This window comes from Pseudorca crassidens, chromosome X (genome assembly GCF_039906515.1).
Source record: "Pseudorca crassidens isolate mPseCra1 chromosome X, mPseCra1.hap1, whole genome shotgun sequence".
NCBI lineage: Eukaryota > Metazoa > Chordata > Mammalia > Artiodactyla > Delphinidae > Pseudorca > Pseudorca crassidens.
In genome coordinates, this window is record NC_090317.1 from 85,898,422 (window position 1) to 85,910,698 (window position 12,277).

Sequence of the window (12,277 nt, forward strand, 5' to 3'; positions counted from 1 at the left end):
CAACCTAAGTGTCCATCATTGGATGGATGGATAAAGAAGATGTGGCACATATATACAATGGAATATTACTCAGCCATGAAAAGAAACGAAATTGAGCTATTTGTAATGAGGTGGATAGACCTAGAGTCTGTCATACAGAGTGAAGTAAGTCAGAAAGAGAGAGACAATTACCGTATGCTAACACATATATATGGAATTTAAGAAAAAAAATGTCATGAAGAACCTAGGGGTGAAACAGGAATAAAGACACAGACTTAGTAGAGAATGGACTTGAAGATATGGGGAGGGGGAAGGGTAAACTGTGACAAAGCGAGAGAGAGGCATGGACATATATATACTACCAAACGTAAAGTAGATAGCTAGTGGGAAGCAGCCGCATAGCACAGGGAGATCAGCTCGGTGCTTTGTGACTGCCTGGAGGGGTGGGATAGGGAGGGAGGGAGGGAGATGCAAGCGGGAAGAGATATGGGAACATATGTATATATATAACTGATTCATTTTGTTGTGAAGCTGAAAGTAACATTACATTGTAAAGCAATTATACTCCAATAAAGTTGTTAAAATGAAAAAAAAAAAAAAAGAAAAACCGCAGAAGAACAACTAAGTGAAGTGGAGATAGGCAAAATACTCAAACAAGAATTCAGAGTAATAATAGTAAAGTTAATCCAAGATGTTGTAAAAAGAATGGAGGCACATACTGCGAAGTAGAAATGTTTAACAGAGAGCTAGAAGATATAAAGAACAAAGAGAGTTGAACAATACAATAACTGAAATAAAAAATACACTAGAAGGAATCAATAGCAGAATAAATGAGGCAGAAGAACAGATAAGTGAGCTGGAATACAGAATGGTGGAAATCATTGCTGTGGAACAGAATAAAGAAAAAAGCATGCAAAGAAATGAGGACAGTCACAGAAACCTCTGGGATACAACAATCACATTATAAGAGTCCCAGAAGGAGAAGAGAGAGAAAAAGGGCCTGGGAAAATATTGGAAGAGATAGTAGCTGAAAACTTCCCTAATATGGGAAAGGAAACAGTCTCCCAAGTCCAGGAAGCACAGTCCCATACAGGATAAACCCAAGGAAGAACACACTGAGACACATATTAATCAAACTGACAAAAATTAAAGACAATGAGAAAATATTAAAAGCACCAAATAATATGCAAGGGAATCTCCAGAAACTTATCAGTTGATTTTTCAGCAGAAATTAGGCAGGCCAGAAAAGAGAGGCAGGATATATTTAAAGTGACAAAAGGGAAAAACGTACAACCAAGTATATTCTACCCAGCAAGGCTCTCATTCAGATTCATCAGAGAAATCAAAAGTGTAAAGCAAAAGCTAAGAGAATTCAACACCACCAAACCAGCTTTAACACAAATGCTAAATGAACTTCTCTAGGTGGAAAAGAAAGGGCTACAACTAGAAATAAGAAAATTACAAATGGAAAAGCTCAACAGTAAAGGCAAACATAGAGTAAAGGTAGGAAATCATCTGCACACAAATGATATCAAAACCAGAAATCGTGAGGAGAGTACAAATGTAGGATATTGGAAATGCATTTGAAATTAAGAGACCAGCAACTTAAAACTATCTTGTATATAGTATATATAGAGACTGCTATATCAAAACCTCATGATAACCACAAAACAAAAGTGTACAATAGTTACATACACAAAAAATAAAAAGGAATACAAACACAACACTAAAGATAATTATCAAACCAGAAGAGAAGAGAACAAAAGAGGAAGGGAAGAAAAACACTAAAAAAAACAAATCCAAAACAATTAACAAAACAGCAATAAGAATGTACATATTGATAATTACCTTGAATTTAAACAGATTAAATGCTCCAACCAAAAGACATAGACTGGCTGAATGGATACCAAAAAATAGACCCCTATATATGCTGTCTACAAGAGACCTGCTTCAGATCTGGGGACACACACAGACTGAAAGTGAGGGGATGGAAAATGTTATTCCATGCACATGGAAAAAAAAGAAAGCTGGAGTAGCAATACTCATACCAGACAAAATAGACTTTAAAATAAAGACTGTTACAAGAGACAAAGAAGGACACTACATAATGATCAAGGGAACAATCCAAGAAGAGGATATAACAATTGTAAATATATATGCACCCAAAATAGGAGTACCTCAATTTATAAGGCAAATACTAATAGCCATAAAAGGAGAAATTGAAAGTAACACAAAAATAGTGGGGGAATTTAACACCCCACTTTCATCAATAGACAGATCATCCAGACAGAAAATCAATAAGGAAACAGAGGTCTTAAATGACACATTAGACCAGATGGGCTTTATTGATATTTATAGAGCATTCCATCCACAAGCAGCAGAATACACATTCTTTTCAAGTGCACATGGAACATTCTCCGGGATTGATCACATGCTGGGCCACAAAGCAAACCTTGGTAAATTTAAGAAAATTGAAATCATATCAAGCAACTTTTCCAACAAAACTCTGTGAGATTAGAAATTAACTACAATTTTTAAAAAGCTGTAAAAAACACAAACACATGGAGGTTAAACAATATGTTACTAAACAACCGATGGATCACTGAAGAAATTGAAGAGGAAATCAATAAATACCTAGAGACAAATCAAAACGAAATCAAGACGATCCAAAACCTATGGGACACAGCAAAAACAGTTCTAAGAGGGAAGTTTATGGTAACACAATCTTCCCTCAGGAAACATGAAAAATCGCAAACAAACAATGTAATCTTATACTTAAAGCAACTAGATAAAGAAGAACAAACAAAACCCATAGTCAGTAGGAGGAAAGAAATCATAAAGATCAGAGCAGAAATAAATGACATAGGGATAAAAAACAATAGAAAAGATCAATGAAACTAAAAGCTGCTTCTTTGAAAAGATAAACAAAATGAAAAACATTTAGCCAGACTCAAGAAAAACAGGGAGAGGGCTCAAATCAATAAAATTAGAAATGAAAAAGGAGAAGGTACAACTGACACTACAGAAATACAAAGGATCATAAGAGACTACAACTAGCAACTATATGCCAGTAAAATGGACAACCCGGAAGAAATGGACAAATTCTTAGAAAGGTACAATCTCCCAAGACTGAACCAAGAAGAAATAGAAAATATGAACAGAGCAATCACAAGTAATGAAATTGAAACTGTGATTTTAAAACTCCCAACAAACAAAAACCCAGGACCAGATGGCTTCACAGGCGAATTCTATCAAATATTTAGAGACGAATTAATGCCTATCCTTCTGAAACTATTCCAAAAAATTGCAGAAGAATACTCCCAAAATCATTCTTTGAAGCCACCATTACTCTGATAATAAAACCAGAAAAAAATACCACAGGAAAGAAAATTACAGGCCAATGCCACTGATGAACACTGACACAAAAATTCTCAACAAATTACTAGCAAACAAAATCCAACAACACATTAAAAGGATCATACACCATGATCAAGTGAGATTTATCCAATGGATGTAAGGATTTTTCAATATCTGCAACTCAATCAGTGTGATACATGACATCAGCAAATTGAAGAATAAAAACCATATGAACACCTCAATAGATGCAAAAAAACCTTTTGACAAAATTCAACAACAATTTATGATAAAAATTCTCCAGAAATTGGGCATAGAGGGAACCTACCTCAACATAATAAAGGCCATATATGACAAACTTTCAGCTAACATCATACTCAACAGTGAAAAGCTGAAAGCATTTCCTTTAAGATCAGGAACAAGACAAGGATGTCCACTCTCACCACTTTTATTCAACATAGTTTTGGAAGTCCTAGCCATGGCTATCAGAGAAGAAAAAGAAATAAAAGGAATCCAAATTGGACAAGAAGTAAAACTGTCACTGTTTGCAGACATAATACTATACATAGAAAATCCTAAAGATGCTACCTGAAAACTACTAGAGCTCATTGATGAACTCGGTAAAGTTGCAGGATATGAAATAAATATACAAAAATCTGTTGCATTTCTGTACACTAACAGCAAAAGATCAGAAAGGGAAATTGAGGAAACAATCCCATTTACCATTGCATCAGAAATAATAAAATACCTAGGAATAAACCTACCTAAAGAGGCAAAATACCTGTACTCTGAAAATATGGAGAGTAAAAGGAACTAGATTGACTAAAATAATTGCAAGATAAGAACAATTTTGGAGGAAACTTCCTACTTGATTTTAAGATTTATTATAAAGGTACAGTGTAGTATGGGCAAAAGATAGACATATAGATCAAAAGAATGAAATAGAGAAACCAGAAATAGATCCACTCAAATACAGTTAAGTTTTTCTGCCATGCAGAAGCTTTTTAGTTTGATTTAGTCCCACTTGTCTATTTTTGTTTTTGTCGCTAGTGCTTTTTGTGTCATATCCAAGAAATCACTGCCTAGACTAATGTCATGAAGCTTTCTCCTTAAGTTTTCTTCTAAGAGTTGTACAGTTTCAGGTCTTATATTTAAATATTTAATGAATTTTGACTTGATTTTTGTGTATGTTGTAAGATAAGTGTCCAATTTCATTCTTTTCCATGTGGATATCCAGTTTCCCCACTACCATTTGTTTAAGAGACTATCCTTGAAATCAGGATCATCAAGAAATTATCTGCAATCCCATGTTCATTGAAGCATTATTCACAATAGCCAAGATATAAAAATAACCTAAATATCCATCAACTGATGAATGCATTAAGAAAATATGGTATATACATATAATTGAATATTATTCATCCTTTAAAAATAAGGAAATCCTGTCATATGTGACAACATGGATGAACCTGGAGTACATTATGGTAAGTGAAATAAGCCGGTTCCAGAAGTTCAAATACTGCATGATTACACTTATATGAGATATCTAAAATAGTCAAACTCAAAAGCAGAGAGTAGAATAGTTGTTGCCAGGAAATGAGGAGTTGCTATTCAATGAGTATAGAGTTTGAGTCATACAAGGTGAATAGTTCTAGAGATCTACTGTAATTGTGCCTATAATTAATAATACTTTATTATGCACTTAAAACATTGTTAAGAGGGTAGATCTCATGTTGTGTTCCTGCCACAATATAAAAAAGCAACTACCAATTGTCTAATTTTTGTGTAATATCAAAGAAAAATACAATTATCTAAAACTAAAGGCTATGAGCATATTGCTGTTTTCCCAAGCTACTGTATAGGAGGACAAATTTTCTTCATATATTTCAACCAAGATAACACATTGCAACAGATTGAATGCAGAAGGTATGAAAATACATCCATCTTCTATTAAGCCAGACATAAAAGAGATTTGCAAATTCATAAAACAATTTTTCTTTACCTTCCTTGAGGGGAAATAAAGTTATTTTTATGAAAAATGTGCTATTTATGTTATCATGTAGTAGGTTTATTATTTTCATGTTTAAGTGGGTTAATAAATATATATTATAAAGAAAACAGAATATACCATGAAATCATTAATTTTAAAAAAACAAGAGTAGCTGTTACTATCCAGTTAATTAGACTTCAGTGCACATAAAATTACTACATACAAAAGGAAATTACATAATGATAAAAGACCAATACCTTAGGAATATATAATAATCCAAAGTGTATGCATACCAGACAACAGAGACTCAAAATAAATGAAGCAAAAATTAAAAGGAGAAATAAGACAAATGCACAAGTATATCTGAGGACTCCAACATACACTCTCAGGAATTAATAGAATCATTAGACAGAAAATCAGCAACAATATAGAAGAATTAAACAGCACAATAAATCAGCAGTATCTAATTGACATTTATAAAGCACTACACCCAGAAACAACAGGATAAATATTTTGTTCTAGTGCCCATGGTACATTTCCATGTCCTGAGCCATTAAATAATACTCAGTAAATCAAAAATGATTGACATTAAACATAGTGTATTCTCTGATCTTAATTGAATCAAAGTAAAAATCAACAGAAGACAGCAAAGTCTCTAAACACTTGGAAATTAAAGAACATACTTCTAAATAATCCATGAATGAAAAAAGAAGTCTCAAAAGAAATTTTGAAAATACACATAGAACTGACTTAAAGTTAAAAAACAACTTCTCAAAATATGAGGGGTGCAGCTAAAGTAGTACTGATAGGGGCATTTATAGCACCACAATGCTTATATTGGAAAAAGGAAAAGTCTCAGATCAGTAATCTAAATTACCACTTTAAAAAAACTAGAAAAATAAGAGCAAAATAAACAAAAGCAAGCAAAAGGAAAGAAATATTAGATAAGAGCAGAAATCAATGAAAACAGAAAAACAATAGAGAAAATGAATAAAATAAAAAGCTGATTCCTAAAAAAGATCAATGAAATGGATCAACCTTTAGCAAGACTGAAAAATATAAAAAGAGAGGACACAAATGACCATTATCAGAAATAAAATAGGTTATATCACTACATATCCTGCAGTCATTTAAAAGCTAATAAGGGAATACTACAAATAATTTTACTCTTATAAATTTGACTACTTAGACTATATAGACCAATTCCTTGAAAACCACAACCTCCCACAACTCAACCAAGATGAAATAAGCAATCTGAATAGTCTTGTAATCATTAAAGTAATTGAATTAAAAATAAAATCTCCAGAAATAGAAATCTCTATGCTCAGATGTATTCATGTGAGAAATCTACCACACATTTAAGAAGAATTAACACAAATTTTACACAATAACTTCAAGAAAACAAAAAGAGAAGGAAGGATTCCCAGCTAATTTTATGAGGCCAGAATTACACTGATACCAAAAGAAGATGAATAGAGTACCCAAAAAACCCCTATAGGTCAATATCTCTCATGAACTTAAATATAAAAATCATCAAGAAAATGTTTGCAAATGGAATCCAGCATTGCATAAAAAGAATTATATGCAATAACTAAGTGGGATTCAGTCCAAGTACGCAAGGCTAGATGAACATTCAAAAAAATCAATTAATGTAACCCACAATATTGATAAGCTAAAGAAGAAAAATATGACAATGCATGTAGAAAAAACACTTCATATATTAAACATTAATTAGTGATAAAAATTATTGGCAAGTTACAAATAGAAATGAATTACTTAAACTTGATAAAGAATCTTTACAACAAAAACCTATTGTCATTATTACCCTTAAAAGTGAAAGACTTGGACTTCCCAGGTGTCACAGTGGTTAAGAATCCACCTGCCAATGCAGGGGACATGGGTTCGATCCCTGGTCTGGGAAGAACCCACATGTCACGGAGCAACTAAGCCCGTGTGTCACAACTACTGAGCCTGCACTCTAGAGCCCACAAGCCACAACTACTGAGCCCTCGTGCCACAACTACTGAAGACTGAGTGCAGAGCCTGTGCTCCACAAGAAGAGAAGCCACTGAAATGAGAAGCCTGTGCACCACAACGAAGAGTATACCCTGCTCTCTACAACTAGAGAAAGCCTGCATGCAGCAATGAAGACCCAATGCAGCCAAAAATAAATAAAATAAAATAAATATATTTTTAAAAAGTAAAAGACAATACTTTCCCCCTAAGATCAGAACCAATGTAAAGATGTTCACTCTTTCTACTCTTTTGACATAGTACTGGAAGTTCTAACCACTGCAATAAGGCAGTAAAAGGAAATAAAAGGCATACAGTTTAGAAAAGAATAAACAAAATATTTCCTATTTGTAGATGTCATGATTATCTATATAGAAATTCCCCAAAAGTATAAAAGTTCTTAGAACTAACAAGTGAGTTCGGCAAGGATGAAGGAACAAGATCAACACAAAACAATTAATTGTGAGACTTTTACTTCCATCATTAGGAGTTCTGTGAACCCACTCCCCAATGAAAAAAAAGCAAAACTGGCAAATATTATTTAAAAAAATAACCTTTTAAAGTCTCTGAAAATTATTCTAATGGGATACAGCACATGAAACATTTATTCAAAAAAAATCAACCAAAATTCAGTAAGAACAGTGAGAATCTGTGGCTTTTTTGCCATGATCCTCACTCCTGACCCCCAAGTTTAGTTTAATGGAACCTCCACTCCAGGTGTGTGTGTGTAGCCAAAAAGATGGGGCTCCCTTCCCCCTAAGAGAGTTCACCCAATCAAATGATATGGTACCTCAGTGGGAGGGGCAGACAGTCAGCACCTCACATCCCTTCCAGCTCCAAGTTGCAGAAGCAAATGTAGCTCAGAGGTTGGAGATGCCCTTCCCTCATCCAGTCCCTACCCATAGGATGAAGGTTATACCCCAGGTGCTGTAGGCTGAGAATACTGGGTTCCTGATCACCCTCACTCCAACTTGCTCAGAGGCCAGAAGTACTACACCAGGATAGGCAAACAGAGAAGACCAGAGGACACTGCCCCACCCAGCACCCACAGCAGTGGATCAGAAGGTTTGCCCATGGAGAGAAGCAGTCCATAAGACAAGAGCCTAAGGGTGCTCTTGAAAACAATAGGCCCACTTAATTAAGAGCAACAAGCTAAACCGTAGAACAGCTAGTTCACCAGAGAGAACCAGAGAACGAGCCAATTAAGAAGAGCCCTCCTCAGGTCAGAGCTAACCTCAAAGACTACTTTTGCCAGAGTTTAATTAGATAACACTGCTGAGCAATGTACGCCTGGGGGCAATATAAAAAATAATAGCAATCAGCTAATAATTAGTGGATCCCAGAGTGTAATACCAGATGAGACTGACAGCTTAGTAGAGTAATCAGGGAAAGAGATAGTGAAAGTGAGCCCAAAGTCTATGCCCTCCAAGAAGTAACACCAAAGGCTTCACACTGCAGAGAAATAGAATTCACTAAAATAGCCTAACCAAGTCACAAAGCAAAGAGTTATATTACAGTAAGGAAATGACATAAGAAGTTAATTCAAACCCATAGAAAAAATGAATGGAATCAGACAGTAAATATAAAAAAAAAACTTTATAAGTATATATGTGCTCTCCTTAATTTTCTCAGCTTCTTTAAAACATAAAATTATATAAAATAACAATTATAACAATATATTATTGGGGTTTTAGCATGTAAAGATATGACATGTATGAAATAATAGCACAAAAAAGAAAATGGAATAGAGATACGTAGTGGTAACATTTCTATATCTTATTGGAATTAAGTTAGTAAAAATCTAAAGTAGATTCTAATAGTTAAGATATATATGGAAAGCCCTAGAGCAACCACTAAGGAAATATCTCAAAAATATACAGTGAAAAAATTATTAAAGGAATTAAATATTAAACTAGATAATATTAACTTAATGCAAAAGAAAGGAGGACTAGAAGGAAAAAGACATAATCTATATAGAAAATTTAAAAGTGGCACATTTAAATCCAACTACATCAATAATAACATGAAATGTTAATGGATCAAGCAATCCAATCAAAAGGTGGAAAATGTCTAACTGGATTAAAAACAAGATCCAACTATATGATGCCTACAGAAAATACATTTTAGATTCAAAGACACAGATAGATGAAAAGTAAAAGAATGTAAAAAAATATATCATGCAAAGACCAATCAGAAGAAAGTTGGAGTGGCTATACTAAGATCAGATGAAAGTAAAAGTAAAAGCTAAAAAACATTGCTAGAGATATGTAATGACATGATATAATGACAAAAGGGTCAATCCATAAGGAATATATTATAATTATATCTAAGAAGAGGGCCCCACAATACATGGAGCAAAAACTGACAGAATTGAAGCAAGCAATAGACAATTTGATAACAATATTTGGAGACTTTAATATGGAACTTTCAATAATGGATAGGACAACTACACAGAAGATAAACAGAGAAACAGAAGACTTGAACAACACTGTACACAAACCAGTCCTAACAGACAACTATAAAACACTCCACCTCTAAACAGCAGAATGTACATTCTTCCCAAGTGCACATCAAACATTCTCTAGGATACATCATAGTCTAAGTCATCAAATAAGCTATAGTAAACTTAAAAGTATTGAAATAATATAAAGTTTGTTCTCCAGTCATAATGGAGTGAAATTAGAAATTAACATCAGAGAGAACTTTGGGAAATTCACAAGTATGTGAACTATAAGGAGGGATATTATAATTTGATACAGAATAGAAAAGTATTAAAGAAAATTAACAAACCCCAAACTGGTTCTTTGAAAGGATTAACAAACTCAACAAACTTTTAGCTAGATTGACCGAGAAAAATAGAGAGAAAACTCAAATGAATAAATTCAGGAATGGGGAGGAGCTGCAAGATGGTGGAAGAGTAAGATGTGCAGATCACCTTCTTCCCCACAAATACATCAGAAATACATCTACATGTGGAACAACTCCTACAGAACACCTACTGAAAGCTGGCAGGAGACCTCAGACCTCCCAAAAGGCAAGAAACTCCCCACGTACCTGGGCAGGGCAAAAGAAAAAAGAAAAAACAGAGAGAAAAGAATAGGGACAGGACCTGCACCAGTAGGAGGGAGCTGTGAAGGAGGAAAGGTTTCCACACACTAGGAAGCCACTTCGCAGGCAGAGACTGCAGGTGGCAGAGGGAGGAAGCTTTGGAGCCATGGAGGAGAGTGCAGTAACAGGGGTGCAGAGGGCAAAGTGGAGAGATTCCCGCACAGAGGATTGGTGCCGAACAGCACTCACCAACCCGAGAGGCTTGTCTGCTCACCCACTAGGACGGGTGGGGTCTGGGAGCTGAGACTCCGGCTTCGGTCAGATCCCAGGGAGAGGACTGGGGTTGGCTGCGTGAACACAGCCTGAAGGGGGCTAGTGCACCATGGCTAGCCAGAAGGGAGTCCTGGAAAAGGACTGGAACTGCCAAAGAGGCAAGAGACTTTTTCTTGCCTGTTTGTTTCCTGGTGCACGAGAACAGGGGATTAAGAGCACCGCTTAAAGGAGCTCCAGAGATGGGCGCGAGCCGAAGCTACCAGCGCAGACCCCAGAGACGGGCATGAGATGCTAAGACTGCTGCTGCAGCCACCAAGAAGCCTGTATGCAAGCACAGGTCACTATCCACACCTCCCCTCCCGGGAGCCTGTGCAGCCCGCCACTGCCAGGGTCCCATGATCCAGGAAAAACTTCCCCGGGAGAACACACAATGTGCCTCAGGCTGCTGCAACATCACGCCAGCCTCTAACGCTGCAGGCTAACCCCACACTCCATACCCCTCCAGCCCTCCGGCCTGAGTGAGCCAGAGCCGCCTAATCACCTGCTCCTTTAACCGCATCATGTCTGAGCAAAGAACAGACGCTCTCAGGTGACCTACACGCAGAGGCAGGGCCGAATCCAAGCTGAATCCCAGGAGCTGTGCGAACAAAGAAGACAAAGAGAAATCTCTCCCAGCAGCCTCAGGAGAAGCGGATTAAATCTCCAAAGTCAACTTGATGTACCCTGCATCTGTGGAATACCTGAATAGACAACGAATCATCCCAAATTGAGGAGGTGGACTTTGGGAGCAACTATATATTTTTTTTCCTTTTTTCTGTTTTTCTAAGTGTATAGGTGTATGCTTCTGTGTGTGATTTTGTCTGTATAGCTTTGCTTTTACCATTTGTCCTAGGGTTATGTCTGTCCGTTTTTGTTTGTTTGTTTTTGTTTCGTTTGGTGTTTTTTTTAGTATAGTTTTCAGCACTTGTTATCATTGGTGTATTTGTTTTTTGGTTTACTTGTTCTCTTCTTTCTTTCATTCTTTTTTTTAATTCTTAAAAAAATTTTAATAATTATTTTTTGTTTTTTATTTTATTTTATCTTATTTAATTTTACTTTATTTTATCTTCTTCTTTCTTTCTTTCTCCCTTTTATTCTGAGCCATGTGGATGAAAACCTCTTGTTGCTACAGCCAGGGGTCAGGGCTGTGCGTCTCGGGGGGAAAGCCAAGTTCAGGACATTGGTCCAACAGAGACCTCCCAGCTCCATGTAATATCAAATGGCGAAAATCTCCCAGAGATCTCCATCTCGACGCCAAGACCCAGCTCCACTCAACAACCAGCAAGCTACAGTGCTGGACACCCTATGCCAAAAAACTAGCAAGACAGGAACACAACCCCACCCATTAGTAGAGAGGCTGCCTGAAATCATAATAAGATCACAGACACCCCAAAACACACCACCAGACGTGGACCTGCCCACTAGAAAGACAAGATCCAGCCTCATCCACCAGAACACAGGCACTAGTCCCCTCCACCAGGAAACCTACACAACCCACTGAACCAAATGTAGACACTGGGGGCACCACCAAAAACAACGGGAACTACGAACTTGCAGCCTGTGAAAAGGAGACCCCAAGCA

At 36.2% G+C, this 12,277-nt stretch overlaps 1 protein-coding gene across 17 annotated transcripts in view; it reads right to left on the bottom strand.

The window, feature by feature from the left end:
- Positions 1-12,277, bottom strand: part of PFKFB1 (6-phosphofructo-2-kinase/fructose-2,6-biphosphatase 1) — a 198,810-nt gene that overhangs the window by 158,958 nt on the left and 27,575 nt on the right. For 11 of the 17 annotated variants that reach the window (XR_010940066.1, XR_010940067.1, XM_067723902.1 and 8 more), the window contains exon 2: positions 11,199-11,294. The exons of the other annotated variants lie outside the window; for them this stretch is intronic. Coding sequence is in view for 9 of the 11 variants with exons in the window: in XM_067723902.1 (XP_067580003.1) it covers positions 11,199-11,294 (96 nt within the window). In the remaining 2 variants the exon portion in view is untranslated. The remainder of the gene's footprint in view (positions 1-11,198; positions 11,295-12,277) is intronic. 17 annotated transcript variants of the gene reach the window in all.